Source organism: Phoenix dactylifera, unplaced genomic scaffold (assembly GCF_009389715.1).
Source record: "Phoenix dactylifera cultivar Barhee BC4 unplaced genomic scaffold, palm_55x_up_171113_PBpolish2nd_filt_p 001151F, whole genome shotgun sequence".
Classification (NCBI taxonomy): Eukaryota; Viridiplantae; Streptophyta; class Magnoliopsida; order Arecales; family Arecaceae; genus Phoenix; species Phoenix dactylifera.
The window spans coordinates 118883-138132 of record NW_024068490.1 but is presented as its reverse complement, the minus strand read 5'-3'; the positions used below and the strand labels follow the sequence as shown (position 1 = coordinate 138132).

At 39.9% G+C, this 19250-nt stretch overlaps 1 protein-coding gene across 1 annotated transcript; it reads left to right on the top strand.

Annotated features, from left to right (window-relative positions):
* Positions 1 to 7112: 7112 nt before the first annotated feature.
* On the top strand, positions 7113 to 8659 carry LOC103714959 (glucan endo-1,3-beta-glucosidase 11-like). Its single transcript, XM_008802449.3, has 2 exons — positions 7113 to 8349; positions 8448 to 8659. The coding sequence occupies exons 1-2, from the start codon at positions 7183 to 7185 to the stop codon at positions 8559 to 8561; spliced, it is 1281 nt and encodes a 426-aa protein (XP_008800671.1). The 5' UTR covers positions 7113 to 7182; the 3' UTR covers positions 8562 to 8659.
* Positions 8660 to 19250: the final 10591 nt, after the last annotated feature.

Below are 19250 nucleotides of genomic sequence, written 5' to 3'. Positions count from 1 at the left end.
ATTTAGGAACAACAGAAGAGATTTTACTTAGCTTTTGTTTATAAGAATCTGTTTTAGAGTAATTAAAAACTGTTTTAAACAAACATATTCTTAAAAGGTTTTTGGGTGTACCAAGGTTGATATCCTAATGTAACTTTATCAAATTCAGCTCTTTGATTATTTATCATTAGGTTCAATTTTTCAGAGCTGAGGGTAAATCTTTCAACAACAGGTTTTAATCTGTCAACTTCTTTAGTTAATCTTCTGTTATCTTCTGAAAGTAACTCATTGTTTTTCTTAAGTTTATCATGACTTTCAGTGAGAAGTTGATCTCTTTGATTTAGTTCTGATTTTCTTTAATTAAGATTTCAGTTTTACTGGTTAGTTTCAGTTTTTCATCTATTAGAATTTGATTTTCAATCTTCAAGTTTTTGTTCTTACAAATAAGTTTCTTATATTCTAAATACAAATCAGAAAAGGCATCATGGAGTTCATCAAATGTAAAATTGCTTTCAGTTTTCAGCATGTACCTCTTGTGCCACCAAGCATGGATTTTCAATGTGATACTGCTCTCCTTCTACACATGATGTTTCAGATTTGTTAGTGCATTCATATTTGTCTTCAAGCATATTCCATATTTCTTTAGCAGTCATGCAAGAAGATATGCAATTAACTCATTCCTATCTAGTGCACAATATAGTAGGTTCATGGCTTTTGAATTTTGTTGTGCCATTTTCTCATTATGACTAGTGTTTGTGTGTGTTCCATTGACTTTAATGCTCCATAAATTATAATCAACTGATTGTATAAAAATGCGCATGCGTATTTTCCAATGTGTATAGTTTATGCCATTAAATAGTGGAGGTGTATCAATTGATTGTCCTTCTCCTAGAAAACTATCTATTTGAGTTGTCATGATCTTTGGCTCTAGTCGGTTAAGACTACAAATAATATTTGAGCACCTGCTCTGATACCACTTGTTGCCCAAGGTGACAACCAAGAGGGGGGGTGAATTGGGTTTTCTAAAAATTATGTTCCCTAATTTTTACTTTGAATAGACTACAGCAGAATAATATGATGTCATTTACTTAAGCTCTAGGCATTACAAGTAAAACAGTGGAAGATTAAGCTAGAGCAATTATACTATGGCTTTAGGGTGCAATTGATCTAAAATTACCTTATAGTTGTATGATCAATCTTAATCTATGTGTATGGTAAGAATGGAGTGGAAGCTAAGCAAATCACTTATAACTCTATAGAAAACAAAGCTAGAGATATTACACAATCAAGCATGAATGGAAGGCATGAAATACAAGAGATAAGGCATCACAAACACAAAGATGTATAGTGGTTCGGTGCACCCCAGCACCTACATCCACTCCCAAGACCTCTTGGGAATTTCACTATAATCCTACCGATTACAGCCGGTTGTTTTACAAGCTCACAACCCAACTTGTTGTTTTACGAGCGCACAACGAATTCGGTCGGTTTTTCCAGGCTCACTGACTAGAACCACTCCGATTGTTTTCCCGGGCTCACAATCAAACCCTTCTCGTTGGTTTTACCCTCGGCTCACCAACAAACCTAACACAGTTGGTTTTCCCTTTGGCTCACCAACAAACCTTACACAGTTGGTTTTCCCTTTGGCTCACCAACAAACCTTAACCCCTTGATTCAATCCCTTGATTGAATCAAGTTACAAGATATTAAAACAAAGTATAAAACAAAACAAAGCTTCTTAAACAAGCAAATATGACAATATAAACAAATAGAGTAAAGAGAAGCCCTCAAACGAGTTTTGAAGATGAAGGAGCTCGGCTTCTTCTTTACTTGACCCTCTTCTGATTTGGCACGAAGTAGAGGATCACCGAGGCAGCACACGGATGGAGAGGAAGCTTTGGGATTCACTTGGATGCTCTTCTTCTCTCTATTTTACTTTGAATGGCCCTTTTGTGCTTATGGGAGATTTCCCTTGTAATCTCTTTGGAATCTCTTTCCTAAATGATCTCTCCCACTTCCATGACTTCTCCCCTAGCTCTCTTCTTGTTTTTATAGCTTTAGATGGCGTGGAAACAAGAATATAGCCGTTAGAGACAAGAAAAAGAGCCGTTGGACACAGTCTGTATTTTCTGACAATGTTACCGTTGGGATCGGAGTCGACTCGCGCGATCAGGAGTCGGCTCGCCTGTTTGCAGGAGTCGGTTCGTGTTTTACCGGAGACGACTCGGCCACTGTTCCAAATTTGAATTAATGTGCTTGCCTCGACTGGGAGTCGACTCGTCTTAACCTGGAGTCGACTCGCCAACTTCTGGAGCTGACTTGGCAATTTCGGAGTCGGCTCATCCACTGAAGTCCGTGGATCCAATTTTGAATTTTGTCCTCTCGAGTCGACTCGACTGTCCTGGGAGTCGACTCGAATCTCAGAGCCCGAACTCCCCGATCCTCTGTCTTTTGGCTCGTCCAGTCTTGGAGTGGACATCGAACTTCCTTGGAGTCGACTCGGCTCTCAGTTTGCGAAACTTGGTCTTCTGCCTTTTTGATGTGAAGCTGTCTTGGAGTCGACTCGAGCTGTCTGGGAGTCGACTCGAATCTCAGAGGCAGTAACTTGGTTTTCTGTCTGTTGATGGTCGCGGAGTCTCGGAGTCGACTCGTGCAATGCGGGAGTCGACTCGAATCTCAGAGTCCCAAAACGCTCTCTGACTTTTTCCTTGTGTTCCGCTGAGAGTCGACTCTTGCTTTCTTTTGGAGTCGACCTACCAACCATTGGAGTCGACTCGCGTTCCACTGGAGTCGACTCGAATCTCAGACCCGAAAACTGCTCTCTGACTTTTCTGCCTGTGACTCCTAGGAGTCGACTCGAAATCCTCAGGAGTCGACTCGAAGACTATTCTTTTGAATTTTTCCTTTGATTTTACTCTTCCAAATTGAATCCTTTGAACTTTAAGCTTGGGCCAATAAATTGTAGCTTTCTTCCAACTTGAGAGCTTTGGAGGCCTTCTTGTGTTCTTCCAACTTGCTATGTTCCTTGCAAAATAAATATCTTTCTCCTTGCAACATAAACATTAGTATCTATACTTCAAGGTTTTGTGATCATCAAAATCAATCTATGAATCAATCTTTGGGGTCATCATATTTGTTTTTAAAATTTAGAGGCATTATTTGTATGGTAGGTCATGTAAGGTGTACACTGATCATAAAAGTTTAAAATACCTCTTTACATAGAAGGAACTCAATATGTGATAGAAAAGATGGTTAGAATTGCTTAAGGATTATAATTTGTCTATACATTACTATCTAAAAAAAGCTAACGTGGTGGCTGATGTATTGAGTAGAAAATCTTCAGGTAGTATAGTTGTTTTACTCACCTCTTAAAAGGGCATATTGAAAGATTGGAGAAGAGTAGAAAATCAAGATATGTTTGCATGACCCTAATATATATTGGGCTGACTTGTATGTCCAATCTACGTTAGTAGAAAGAATCAAGATTGCACAAGTAGATGACCCTCAGTTACAAAAGTGATTTTGAGTCAGGTTCTTAGTCAGAGTTTAGAAAGCATGAGGATGGATCATTGAAATTCAATAACAAAAATTTATATTTCAAATGATTCTAAGTTCAAAAGAGAAATTCTGGAGGAAGCTCATAATTTTCAGGTACATAGTGCATCCTGAGAGTACTAAGATGTACAAGGATTTGAAGAGTATTCTGAATGAATAACATAAAGAGAGAGAGAGATTGAACAGTTCGTAGCACAATGTTTGACTTATTAGGCAAGTTAAAGTAAAACATCAGAGACTGGCAGGATTGTTGCATCCTCTTTTAATTTCTGAATAGAAGTGGGAACACATCACAATGGACTTTGTCTCTAGGTTGCCTTGTACTCCTAAAAGTTATGATGTCATATGGGTAATTATAGATAGATTGACAAAATCAGTTTTACTTTTTGCATTTAAAATGGAAATGACATTGAAAAAGTTTATAGAGGCTTTTTTGTTGAGCAGATAGTAGGTTGCATGGAGTTCCTATAACCATTGGATCCGATAAGGACTCCTTGTTTGTGGCTTATTGTTGGGGTAGTTTACATAAAGCTTTGGGGACTACTCTTAGTTTTAGCACAACTTTTTATCCACAAACCGATGGCTAGTCAGAAAAGACCATTCAAATTTTGAAAGATATGTTGAGAGCTTGTGCGATTGATATGAGAGATTTTTGTTTTGGAACTGTCGTCCTTGGTTGAGTTTGCATATAATAATAGTTACTAGGTAAGTATTAAAATGGCTCCTTATGAGGCTCTTTATGGAAGAAAGTACTTATCTTTTATCTGTTGGAATGATGTAGGTGAAAGAAAATTTATGGATCCGAGATTGTTCTGCAAATAATAGAAAAACTTCAATTAATCAGAGAATGTTTGCAAATAGCTTATTAGTAGACAAAAAAGTTATGCTGACAATAAAAGGCGAGAGTTAGAATTTCAGACTAGAGATCATATAGTTTTGAAAATATCTCCTACTAAAAGGATAATGTCATTTGGAATTCGTGGAAAACTCAGTCCGTGTTATGTTGGACCTTTTGAAATTTTGGAAAGAGTTGAAGCTATAGGCATATAGATTGGCACTTCCACCTTCACTATTTGAAGTTCATGATGTATTTCATGTTTCCATGTTACAGAAGTATGTTACAGATGCAGACCATGTGGTTTGCAACTTAGAGAAGACTTGTCATATAATGAGCAGTTGGTATGTGTTGTTGATAGAAAGGAATAAGAATTAAGAAGGCGCATGATTCCCTATGTCAAAATTCAGTGGAGTAATCACATTGAACGTGAGGCTACTTAGGAATTGGAGGATGAGATGAAAGAGAAATATTTGAACCTTTTTGAAAGCTTGAAGTATGTTTATCTTTTCTAGCCCATGGACCTAATGCAGAAATGATTTTTGCCATAGACAACCGAACCTAGCCCTTTGATTGAACTTGAACTAAGACTCTCTCTCTTCTTCCCCTTTCTCTCTCTAAGCTAGGCCTGGGGATCATGGTATAAGATCCTATCTTTCTTTACTCAGATCCAAGTTGACCCCTGGGTGGACGCCTTACACCGCCTCGATACCCTGCAGCTTATGGACCAGTACCCCCAATCTTTTTAAGTACCTCTAAAATTTGGTTACCTTTGACAATCCCACTTAAACCATAGCTTATCTTGATCAGTTAAGTTTACCTTGCCCGAACCGACTTGGGCAGTCGGGCACTACTACCTGATCGATCTAATTTGGGGGCATGAGGCCATATTCCTAATATTCTTTTAACTTTTGACTTTGCTTGGCTTTTAAAATAATAATAAAATTAATGGTTTTTAATGGTATTAAAATATGTAAACCTGATCCATCTACCTAAAGTAGGATTTTGAAGCAAGAAGAAGTACATAACTTAATGCTTCAAAGTGTATTTTCCTACTTTTGGTAAAATAATAATTAGTTTATTAAATATGATTGTGATATTTGTTTTATACTTAGTCAAATGGGTCGGGCATGTTATTGTCACAATAGTAAATCTTTTTAAGTATGTTATGCCTATGCTATGAATTTGAAAAATATGATTAGATAAATTATGAAATTTATTTCATATGTATGCATTCTCAACACGGTTATTATCTCATTATTCATTGGCCCTGTCGACTTGTAATCTGAGAATCTGGTTTCGACACCCAGCCACCGGTGATTAGAATAGTGGTGCATTCTGTATCTAACCCATGTCACTAGGTTATGTGGCCATAGCCTGATGCTGGATTTCTAGTATCAGTTTATAAAAATAATAATAAATTTTAAAAGAGATATATGTATTATTCAAAAATTAATTTATTTCTAGTCAGTATCATACTCTTTAATTAATTATTGATTTAGCATGTTTAGACCCCACTTTGTGGTATTATATTGCTTACTAGCTTAGTATAGCTCATTATTCTTATTTCTCTATTTTTCAAATTCTGAATTATAATTGCTCGAGACTTGAGGGAATGCGCTGGATCTTCCATAATATCCACAATTATTAGAGTTCTAGTTTTGACTAATTTAATTAGAATATTTTATTTAATTTGAATTAGTTAACATATTTTGATTTATGTTACTTTGAAATAATTGGTTATGCGAATGATTTATTTTATGATATGGCCTGTAGTTTTACATGTTTATATGATCCGTTATATTTATATCTGTTACCATCTGGGTCGAGAGCATGACACATGGGGTACTTCTTTTTTGTGGAGCCTGTGAAGGTGAATTTCAACACTTCATGAAAGAATGGAGAAGCCGGGTTAGGATCTGTTATTCGAGATCATAACGACCCCAATATTTATTAGAGAAAGAACATTTAAAGCTCTTTCGGTACAAAAGCTGGACTTAAATTAAGAAGAATCTGGATGGAAGGCGATTCAAGTACCATAATCAATTGGACAAGGGAGTCCTTTGCTATCACATCTTTGAATATATGTTTTTTTTTTTCCCGATATCTCTGTTCTGTTTTGTTTCCAATCTATTTTTTCCGTCTCTGTAATATATTTCTATTATGACGGAGACTTCCCCCTTACGTACAGTACCCTAAAAGAAAAACTTGATCTTACATTCATTGCCCATATTATATCTAAATATTTGACTTAAATAAAGATAATTCAGATGACCTAGAATGAGTGCAAAATTGAAAACAAGACCGTCTTGGAATCACCCATTACTGTCATGGAATCTAGCACTGATTCAGCCACAAAAGTCAGATCTGAACTCAAGGGTCAGTTCTTTTTCATATAAAGCGATATATATGTGTTTTTGTTTTTTTCATATAAAGCGATATTTAAGTCTGGAAAGAAACTAAGTTAGAAAGGAACAGGACAATCTCAGGACGCAAGCAAGGAAGCAGCCGCTCCTCCCCGCTTCCGCCACCATGCGGCAGTATCACGTGGGGGTGGGGCGTGTCAAATGTTTGCCGTTGAGTTTAGCGCAAAAGCGAAAAAAGTTTATACGTACCCTCCCATTCCTGTCCTCGTCCACTAGCGACTGACACCACCAGACCATCAGATTCCTCCTGTCTCTCTCCCTCACCGCCCGGTCACCAGAACCCGAGATCCCCATCTCCTCCTCTACCGGCCTCAGACAAAAATCCAACTATGAATCTCCCCTCTCCACCACCTCACTCTTTTCACACTCACGCTTTTTTGGTAGACAATGTCGGTGCATTCCCTGCTAGTTTTGCTCCTCCTGGGATTTCTCCGGCGGGCGCCGCCGTGCTCGGCCACCTCCGTGTCTCTCGTGGGCATCAACTACGGCCGGGTGGGTAACAACTTACCCTCGCCGGAGACGGTGCCCCGCCTCGTCTCTACCATCGGCGTCGGCCGCGTCCGCCTCTACGACGCCGACCCCGCCGCCATCCGCGCCTTCGCCAACACCGGCATCGAGCTCGTCGTCGGCCTCCCCGACCGCTGCCTCCCCAAACTAGCCGGCGACGCTGGCCAGGCCCTCGCCTGGGTGCGGTCCAATGTCCAGGCCTACCTCCCGGCGGCGAAGATCGCCTTCCTTACCGTCGGCAACGAGGTGCTCACCAGCAACAACACCGCCCTCCCCCGCTTCCTCCTCCCGGCCATGGAAAACCTCCACTCCGCCCTCACCTCCCTCGGCCTCGACCGCCAGATCGCCGTCACCACCGCCCACTCCCTCGCCGTCCTCGGCGACTCCTACCCGCCCTCCACCGCCACCTTCCGCCGCGACCTCCTCCCCCTCGTCTGTCCCCTCCTCGATTTCCACGCCCGCACCGGTTCCCCCTTCTTCATCAACGCCTACCCCTACTTCGCCTACGAGAAGGACCCCTCCGGCGTCGCCCTCGACTACGCCCTCCTCCAGCCCGGCGCCGCCCCCGTCGTCGACCCGCGCTCCGGCCTCAAGTACGGCAGCCTCCTCCACGCCCAGATCGACGCCGTCTACCACGCGATCGCCGCCGCCGGGGCGACCAAGGGGGTCGAAGTCAGGGTCTCGGAGACCGGGTGGCCGTCGGCCGGCGACGCCGACGAGGCGGGGGCGACGGCGGAGAACGCGGCCACCTACAACCGGAATTTGATGAAGCTGGTGGCGGAGGGGAAGGGTACGCCGCTGGTGCCCAAGGTGCCGCTGCGGGTCTACATGTTTGCGCTCTTCAACGAGAACTTAAAGCCCGGCCCTACGTCGGAGAGGAACTACGGGCTCTTCAAGGCCGACGGGACGCCGGCGTACCAGCTTGGCTTCACGCTCGACAACTCCACCGCCACCGGCGCAGGAGCTGGTGGTGCTACGGGCTGGAGCGGGGATTCCTCCGGCCAGTCCTCCTCCGGTTATTACAGCATTTCGGCGGCGGCCGCCACGGTAAGGTTTTCCAGCCAGAACATTTTGACGACCTGTTTTTTCTTTTTAAAAAATAATTTTTATTTACTAATTTATTGAAATAATGTATATTTTTTCAGGAGGAGTGGGTGCGGCAGCGAAGAGTGGTGAATGCGGCCGCCGGCATGGTATTTTTTTGTTTTGTTATTTGTGGCAATTTAATGGTGGGTCAGTGGGTGGGGATTTCCAAGTGAAATTCTGCTGTAAGTGGAGGGTTTGCAGGGGACCATCGTGGGAACTCAAATTTTTAGTTTCTTTAGTTGCATTTCGTTTAATTTTATCTCTTTGGAAACCGTACCCATGGTCGGAAGTTTTGAATTTTTTTTTTAAAAAAAAATTATGTTTATTACACTTATATTTATTAATTTATAAAATCTATACTTATATTTAGTTAAATTAACGATATTACTGAATCTATTTTTTTCTATAAAAAATCAAAATTATTTTAAGGGGCAAGGTTTATTTTTATGCAATACTTTAATTTATAACTTAATAAAATATTAGTCAAATCATTAATTTTAATAAGTTTTAAATGTCAAATTAGAAAAAATTTTAAAAAATGATTAAGTAATATAACATCCATATAAGAAAGAGAACAATTGTAAGGTGCGGTGGATCATAGCTTAATCTTAATGAATTATCAGAAAAGCCTAATTAGGAAGGGCGAATGCCGGTTGCGAAGGATGTTTATCGTCGGATGTCAGTTGGGAAGAAAGCTTGTTGTTGATCGCTCGTCGGGAAGGGACGTTCGTGGTAGGATGGCAAAGTAAAAAAAGAACTCTTAGCTATTAATCTCCAAATGAAAAAAACTTTTGAAGACGTAATACTTTGAAGAGTTTTGAAGGTCAAAAAAGTAAAATAGGTGCCTTATTTTTTTTATAGAGATAATTTAGCTTCTTATAGTAGATAAATAGTTTTACTAATGCTGTCAATTTAAATAGGTGCAAGTGTAGGTTTTTATAAAATATTGGGTATAAGTGTAATAAGTATAAATCTCAAAAAGATATTTTAAGATTATTTTGATTTTTTTTTACGTGGCATTAGAATATTATTAAAAGTTAACGGTTTTACTAATGTTTTATTAAGTTATAGGTTGAAGTATTAGATAAAAATAAACTTCAGTGGGGGCAAGCATAGGTTTTTTAGTGTTATTTATTTCTAATTTTAAGAAAATTTTTGTAATTTACTCAAAAGGCAAAAGTTATATAAAATAATTATTAATTGTGGGATATGGAATAGTGATATTCTTAATTTAGATTGTTTTTAATGCTGGATGGCTGGTGTGGTGCCCATAGTGTAAAATATAATTTTTTATTGAAATGCGGCAGACAGGATGTTGTGTTTTCTTATTTAAAAAATAAATTCTTGAGCTCAAGGTTTGGCTTTGATTTAGACCATATTCTCGGTTTATATCGTCATGGAGAACTGCTAGATAATATATATATATATATATATATATATATACATAATTAAAAATATAGTGATCAATAATTATTTTAAAATTTTTAAAAATTTAGCTAATAAATTTGGAGATTAATATTTAAAAATAAGATTTATTTTAGCTTTATATCGGTTGGGATTTTGAAAAACTTCAATTTCTTTTTTATTTTTTTGACTTATTGGCATAAATCTAAAATTGAGTCATCCAGACTTAATTACCAACTCACCAAGATAACTAAATATCGAGGTTTAAAATCCGTTGTAAAGCTGAGGCTATCTAAGGTATCTCTGCCTTTTATTCAACATGCATGCATGTGCTCACAGGCTTTTTGTTATTAAAATACTTGTAGATGGCATCGATAATATCAAGGAGCAGTCGATGATTTATGATGGATTGCTTGGACAGTCTACTCAATTATAAAATGTTAGAGCGTCTCTAAATTTCATGGATTAAACTTTTTAACTCTAAACCTTGGTCTGGGTAAGGAAAGATTTGAACTTTATAAATTCGTATGCAACAACTAAACTCCTTCATATTTAAATTTTGCAGCGTAAATAGATGAAAATACTGTTTTTGGATTGTTTTTTTTCCAAAGTGTCAATACATATTCTACTATTTTTAGGCTACGATTTTTAATCCATTAGTTCAAAAATTATACAATTTAAATAGTATAAAATAATGCATATTTTTCGACAAGTTTTCCAACCACATTATTTTTGGTATAGAAGAGTTTAAAGATAATCTACCATATTCAATGACTTGAAATATCCATGCAGGACTTCACTATTCAGTTAAAAATAAGAAGGAAGGGTTAAACCAGGCATAACTTATGCTTGCCTGCGTGCATGCAAAATTTCACATCAGCTCAAGATTTTCCATTGCATTTGCTCAGAAGAGCAAAATTAATGTACCAGCAAGAAGATACAAAATGGCCAACTCAGGGGATGAGAAGTCTAAATAAAAGATGAACGTGTAGAACTATATGCTGAGCTGGTAGTGACAGAAGAATCACCCTCAGACCAAATGGACGTAGCCTATTGGTTGTACATAGCAAGAAGATACAAAATGACCAGCTCAGGGGAATAAGAAGGCCAAATAGACGATGAACGAGTAGAATCATATGCTGAGCTGGTAGTGACAGAAGAATCACCCTCAGACCAAATGGACGTAGCCTATAGGTTGTACATAGCATTATCACAAGCCATCATAAGCCCTCCCGAGCTCCTCCTAACTCCACCGAGGCGGTACCGAATGCACTTGCGTGGGGAATAATGGGACCTAGATCAAGGAAAGCACCCAGATAAGGGTCTCCGAGCCATTATTACTCTACATGATTCATCAAGCCATGCAATAGGTGTATGATATGCGAGCACGGAGCCTCTGCGCAGTGCACGAGTGCTGTGCAGTATTGAATGATTGTCATCAAAAGATATATGATATGTACCTTGTTTGATGGTCGTCCATCTTTTGATAGTGGCCATCCAGCACTGCACGGCACTCTATGGTGTACATAGCACACTGTAAAAAAACCCTAAGCACCTTGGGCATGAAGCCTATATACAACCAAACCTCTTGCACTTGAATGACTTCTAGTAGGAAGCTCGCTACAAGCTAGTCTCCATTAGAAAAGATGATGTCGAGGGTGAATGACCCTCTTACCTTCCAAATCCAAGCAAGTTGACCCTCATTAGTTATTAATGAAGCCGAAGATCACCTGATACATTTCACAAGCATTTAATCTTGGCCTTATACCTCGCGTCTCAACATAAGCTATTTGGATAGGTGGCTATCAAGCATGCACAGGGTCTCAACTCTTCTTCTATTTTTTTCATTTTCCATCATTTTTTTTTTTTGAGTTTAGACTGAAAAAAAAATCGTCTTCAATATCTCCATAACTTTCGAAACTCTCTAGCTTGATCGGAAAAAAAAAGTGCATAATTATTTTGTTTAAATCTCAAGCAGTGATGGTTTTAATTGATGATAGTTCAACGTACAGTCCCTTAGGGATTGAGGACTGCAGACCTTATGGACTGGTACTCTTTTTTTTAAGTGCAACTTCTCTTCTTCTTCTTCTAGAATATATCAAGGATAGTTTGGTGTCATGTGGTCCATGATCTTAGATTTTTATAGAATATTAAACAAATTATTCATAAATATTTAGAAATCTTTAATCACTAATACATAGTATATAAAAAATGGTGATCTAAGATCATCGAGAATCAAATTATCTTGGAATAAAGAACACCAATAATCTAATATTATCTTAATGATCCTGTTTGGGTCACCAAACGCTACTTTAGGGATTGAGGATTTATCGTCGACCTCGTGTTCTGGCACTCATTTTTGTAGGTGCAACCTTTTTTTTATTATTCTTTTCCCCGTAATTGGAATTCCCGCGGTTGGAGTTTAAAAAAAGGTGCGATGTGGGTCACATGATCTCTGAGTTCGTATTGCTAAGACCCTGGGCAGCCACTTCTCGATGTGTCACATATTCTTTTTATTTACTTGTCCGAAAAATTGGTGGAGATGAAGTAATTTAAAATTTTCTCAGGCTTTTAGCATTTAAAAATGTGTATGATCTCAGGCTTCTCTTGTTAAATACTCAGCACTGATAGCAGTAGAGATGGGCACTGGGCCGGGCCGCCCACGGCCCGGCACGGCACGGCACGAAGCGGGCCGTGCCTGGCACGAAGCGGGCCGTGCTGGGCTAGAGGTTCCTGGCCAACGGGCCGTGCCAGGCACGGCCCGCTTCGGGCCTGGGCCGGCACGGCCCGGTCTAGGCCCGCGGGCCAAGCACGGCACGGCCCGCGGGCCAGCACGGCACGGCCCATAAGGGCCTGGGCCGGGCTGGCACGCGAGCCTGGCACGGTCCGGGCCTGGGCCCGGCTCGGCCCGATAAAATTTTTTTAATAAATTAATAAATATTGAACACTAAGAAATCTTGATTTATGAATATAAAGCCACCTTAATGGTGGGGGGTTTGGCATAGACCCCTACCAGTTTATTAATTTAAATCAAAATGGTACATGAAGGGAGGTTTGGACCTTGGTCTGACCTCTAGATTCTAGAATACAATAAGAAACTAAGAAAGGGCCGAGGTTTGGACCTTGGTCTGACCTCCAGAATACAATAAAAATGTACAATTATAAAAAATTAAGAAATCTTACTAATCATCAGTGATTCAGTGAATCAGTATTCAGTCTTCAGTCTTCAGTCTTCAGTCTTCAGTCTTCAGTAGTGTTTGTATCATCATCATCAGAGGATGTTGTATTATGTCCACCTTTATCTTGAAGTCTTGCCTCAGCATCCAGCCAATCCTTGAAGCAGAGAAGCATCTCCACCGTTTTGCCCGTCATCCTACTTCTCTTTTCGTCAAGAACACGCCGACCTGCACTAAAAGCGGATTCCGATGCTACCGTGGACATCGGCACAGCTAAAATATCGCGTGCAATTGCAGACATAACAGGATATTGATTTCTAACACTCTTCCACCAAGATAATACATCTAGATTCTCTATTTGATTTTCATCATATGCAGACTGAAGATCATTTCGTAAATAAAATTCTAGTTCACTACTTAAAGATGAAGAAGATGAAGAGGAACTTGAAGCATGTGTGTGTCTTCTCTGTGCAATGAATGAAAAAATAGATGATGAACGAGAACTACTAGAAGGAGGAATAGAGGTTTGTATTTGTGTTCTAGATCCACGAATTTTTTCATCATATATAGCATAAATATCATAAAGAAGTTGTCTTAGCTCATCTTTAGTAGATTCAGCATCTTGATTCATATTTTCAGCGTATGCATCAAGTAAAATTAGCACGCCATTTAATTTAACTCTAGGATCAAATACAGCAGCTAAGTTATGCATAGGACATATCCTGTCCCAATACTCATTCCATTTAGATTCCATTAGGTGAATAATAGGCATTAAAACATCATCATATCTATGTTCTGCAAATTTTTGACTAATTATATATGCTTGTTGTAAAAATGAACATGAAGTAGGGTAATAAATACCAGAAAGAACATTGGTAGCATTATAAAAACTAAGCAAAAAATCTTCCAAAATTTTTCCTTTATTCCAATCAGTTTCAGTCAATGTAAATCCTAATCCACGATCATTAATATATGCACTTAATAAATTTTTATATGGGTATGCATCATGTATCATGCTATATGTGGAGTTCCAACGAGTAATTACAACAAGTTTAAATTTTTTAAAACGTTTACCATGATTTATGCATAATTCCTTAAATTCTTGAAGTCTTGATCTAGAAGCATGAATAAAAGAATGTTAGATGTATGCCCTAGAAGCCAATTTGGCTGACACATTATTGATTCTAGGGACATAATTTTGTACTTGACTATTTATTATTGAATAAATAAAAGGCATCTTTTTCATTCATATTGTTTATGTGTCTATGAATCGTCCAAGAAATTAATAAGATGATGATACATATTCTCAAGAGTTGAGAATTTGAGCCATGTATCATTGGTGATTAATTTCTAAATGCTCCTGATCAAAGGATCATCACGAGGACAGTGATCGATCCGATCAGTGCACAGATCACTCTCCTTCTGGATGGACGAGACTTGAGTCCACAGTGTAGGGACACTGAAGTGATAGTGCAGGTGCTTGTTAGAGAACAAGGGTACTGAGCGTGACCAATACAAGAAGTCACTTGGATGTCTATCCACTCGTCAGTGACTTGCTTGATGTTGCAGTAGTGTGACTGGTCCTTTGACCTGCGGTGCTTCGGCTACTCACAGTGAGGTTATTGTAGTTTGACTGCACACATACATGGTCTCTAGCCATATGGGTCCATGCAGTGTAGATTGGCTGCAGTAAGTTCACTGTAGGAGTAGGGTATGCACCTATATGGAATCTATCGACCTTGATAGATAAGGAGAGATCCTATGTGATTTATAAGACTGAGTTCGTAAGACCTCGGCCGGGGCAGTATGCACAGTGGAGAAAGAGTTTTTCACTATCGAACTCGAGTCGAATAAATCTTGACATATGACAGACGATGGGGTTTGACGAGTTGTCCATGACCTCCGTCCTGTAGGGATCCACGATAGTAGGACTGTATCACATGTTAACTGCACCTAGAGGTTCATCATTCCATTCTGCTGGGTAGCCACTACATGCTGCTAGGTGTCACTGGTGGATGGTGGGACTCATAGGGATTATCTTGATGATCGATAAACCCTAATGAGTTGAGTTGGAATCGTTCCAACCCATTGAAAGGAGTTTTCAATGATATAGTGATAGAGATCACAATATATCTCACTACCAGTCAGAATAGAACCTATGGGGTCACACACACTAGAAGTATTGACCGATCCGATGGTTGAAATCGTGATTAGGAATCACAAGAAATCAATTTGATTGATAAGAAGTTGAAGAAGGAAAAAGGAATTAATTAATTGGACTTGAAACAAGAATCCTACTTCGGGTAGGATAACTAGAGTTCTAATTGGATTAGGACTGGGATTCCTACTTGGAATAGGATTCCTCAATCCTAATGAGATTAGGAGTTTTGAATTAAAAATTGGATTCCTACTTGGAGTAGGATTCCTAGAAATCCTAATTGGATTAGGACTTCGGATTCAAGTAGAGTCCTAATTGGATCAGGACTAAAATTAAACAAATCCTAATTGGATTAGGATTCCTTAAGTCCAAATTAATTATTAATCTAATGAATCAACATGACTCCTAATTGGATTAGGATTGAAGAGTTCAATTGAGTCATGGTTCATTCAAGTCCTAATTGGATTAGGACTAGTATAGATTGAACCCAATTTGGCCAATCCTAATTAGATTAGGATTAAACCATGAGAGAGGCACCTAATCCTCTTTGGAAGAGGATTAGGTTAACCAAGTAAGAGGGGCATCAGCCCCTCTCATCTTGGATGGTGCGGATTGAAGGAGAGAGAGGGGCCGGCGCACCCCCCCTTTCTTTCTTTGGAAAACCATCTAGGGCTCCTACTTTGGAGGAGCCCTTGATGGCTATAAGAAGCACCATGAGGCCGGCGCCCTAGTGATTGGGGCCATCCTCCTCTTGCTGCCGCCACCCTCCCCTCTCCTCTCTTGGTTCAGCCGCAAGCAAAGGAAGAGCAAGGTCCAAGCGTTGGCGTCTTCCTCTTCCTCCAATCCTTCTTCCAACGCAGGGAAAAGAAAGAAGGCTGCAGAAGCTGTGTTCTTCTTCCTTGAGTTCCTTCTTCTTCTTCCTCCTCTCAAGCACTTTCAAGAGTTGAAAGAAAGAGAAGAGATCAGCCATCAAAGGAGTCTTTGCAAGGGAGCTAGCACCCCGGGAAGACAAGAAAGCTTTGATCGGTTCTCTACTTCGTGTGGATACCCGTAGAGGCCGGACGTTTGAACGGCTTCAAACGAACCCTCTTCCAAAACCACGAATTCAGATTCGCGGTGATCATCTACCCGCGCAAGGTGAAGATTTGATCTTCCTATTAGTTCTAAAAGTTTTAATTCTTACCTAATTACGAAAGGTCTCGAAACAAGCGTTCATGCGATGAACGTCGAACCCGTGCATGCCGATTCCGCTGCCATCTGAAATTTTTTGAAATATCAGCGGCATGGGCGGGTTCCCAACAGTGGTATCAGAGCCTAGGCTTCGTAGATTAAGGTAAGAATTAAATATCTAAAGGCATATTAGATCTGAAAATTAAATGATCATGCATGCTGAAAAATTCTGCATGCAGATTTTTCAGGGGTGCTGATTTTTACATGCTGATTTTTATGTGATAAAAAGATGATTCTAATTGCATTGTTAATGGGATTACAAAGTTTAGAATCATGATTAGCATGATCAGCGACCTATGTCATGATATAATCAGTTAAGTTTCAGATCTGAAAATTATAATTGTAGCATACGGTGATGATCATAGGATTCAACCCCTTTTGGTATCAAATGTAATGACCTGCGATGTGATCTGCGATGTCATGTAATTTTTTAGATGCTTGCATGCATCTTATTTGATGTTTTGAGAGGCCTGCGTGCCTCCTAAAAGGAGATGTAAATTATTTTTATTTTTATTTTACATCTGGTTGTATTTCTGTGATGTGATGTACATCAACGATCAAGTCGAAGACGATGCATGAGATGAACAGGGGTCTAAGCGGTTGATGGCGATGGGATCAAGAGTTGATCAAGGATCGAATCAAGGAAGCTTGGATCCAATTCAAGAGTTGAAGACCACTTGATCGATTGATGTGCATGTGCTTGTAATACGACCTAATTAGAATCCATGATCATCACCTAGTTAAAGTTTAGCTTTAATTATTGCCGCGATTATAACTGCCTGCAATGCGCCGTTTGCATGTGATGTGAATGAGAGTCGGGTAGATAGGTCTACATATGATGTAGCAAACCCAATTGAGACCTAAATCAAAATCTCCTCAATCAAGTCGAGAGTGAACCGACATGAGCAAGTCATATTAGATTAATTGATCTAATTGGTGTCTAGGAAAGCATGAAAGGTGGTTACTTAATTAGGACCTTACTCTCTGAGTAAGGGGAGCCTCCCACCTGCTTACCTGGCCAATTGTTCGATTACCTCTTATGAAAGGCTCAAGTTGCAAACACTAAGACCTGATTAACCAATATTAAGTCAATAGGTCTTCCACTGTAGTAGAGCTGCTAAGGCCTTTCTGATGTTGACTTGTCTCGGCTGGATACAGTGGTCAAGTTGCATTGGGGGGCTGGACCTCTCTATAGACATGAGATGTTGTAGGGTAAAGGTGGGGTTGGGCACCAATAACTGTTAGGTGAGGACCCAATGACGACTTTATTCCTACGGTTATACGGTGGGTCTGACTTAACTAAGAAATGAGACCAATAACTGTTAGGTGAGGTCTTCATGGCTTAGAGACCAAGTTGCACTGCAACATGCTTGAGAAGCATTGTACAAGAGTTGTACACTCATCCATCTATGTGTCACCAATAACTGTTAGGTGAGGTGGCATGTAAATTGGTGGGACCGCAGTACCCACTAGAAATCCTAGTCGTGTGGGATTTCCGTTTTCCTACCAGGAGAGTGTGAGGAATTCGAGAAAATAGTGGGAGTCACATTTGTTCTAAAAGACCTTAGGACAGATTAGGATCAAGTACAAAAGTCTAACTAGAATCTTTACTCTCTGCAGATACAATGTCGGCTTCAAACCCTTTGACCCGTATTCTTGAGACCAACCGACTGACCGGAACCAATTACAAGGACTGGCTTAGAAATCTCAAAATAGTTTTGGACTGTGAGAAGATAGGCTATATACTTGATTCAGATATCCCCACATTACCAGCACGTCCCACTGATGTTCAGCGTGAGATGCATAAAAAGTGGTTGGACGATGACATTAGAGTAAAATGCTATATGATGGCATCTATGTCTAATGAACTCCAATGCCAGCATGAAAATATAAAGACTGCTAGGGACATACTGGCACACCTACAAGAGTTGTATGGTGAGCAGAGTCGCACAGCTCGTTTTGAAGTGTCCAAGAGGCTTTTCAAAGCGAAGATGCGCGAAGGGCAGTCTGTCCATGATCACGGTCTGACCATGATCAAGGACCTAGAGGAGCTTGAGAAGCTCGGTATGGACATGCACAAGGAATTGCAAGTGGATTTGATCCTACAGTCACTTCCTGATTCATTTGGTCAGTTTATAGTAAACTACCACATGAATAAGATTGAATGCACTAAGACTGAACTAATCAACATGTTGGTAACTGCTGAGGGAGCCTTGAAAGGTTCAAGGGGCAATGTCCTTGCTGCTGAGTTGACTTCTGGTTCCAAGAGAAAGTCTACTTGGAAGAAAAAGAAGCCTGCTAAGAAGCAGAAGAAAGACAAGAAGCCAAAGAAGGAAGTTCAAAAGAAAAAGGCTAACGACAAAGGAAAATGTTTCCACTGCAATGTCGAAGGCCACTGGAAGAGAAACTGTCCTTCATACCTCGAGAGCCTAAAGAACAAGAAAGGTGACACACCTTCAGAAGGTATAGACTTGCTCATTATTGAAACTAATCTAACGGTTTCTTCTACTTCTAGTTGGGTTATAGATTCTGGTTCTAGTGCTCATTTGTGCACTACCATGCAGGGTCTAAAGGAAAGTAGAAGGCTGGCGGAAGGTGCGGTAACCCTTCGGGTTGGCAACGGGGCAAAAGTTGCTGCTGTGGCTGTGGGCACCTACCATCTGCGACTACCGTCTGGATTTAGTTTAATACTTAGAGACTGCTATTATGTACCTGTTGCTAGCAGAAATTTGATTTCTGTTTCATGTCTAGCACAGGAAGGTCATGTTTTTACATTTGACAAAGACTGCTGTTCTATTTATTTGAGAAATAAAATAGTCGCACGTGGTTTTATGATTGACAGTCTCTACCATTTACATATGGATGTATCTGTGAATGTTACCGAGCAAGATGTG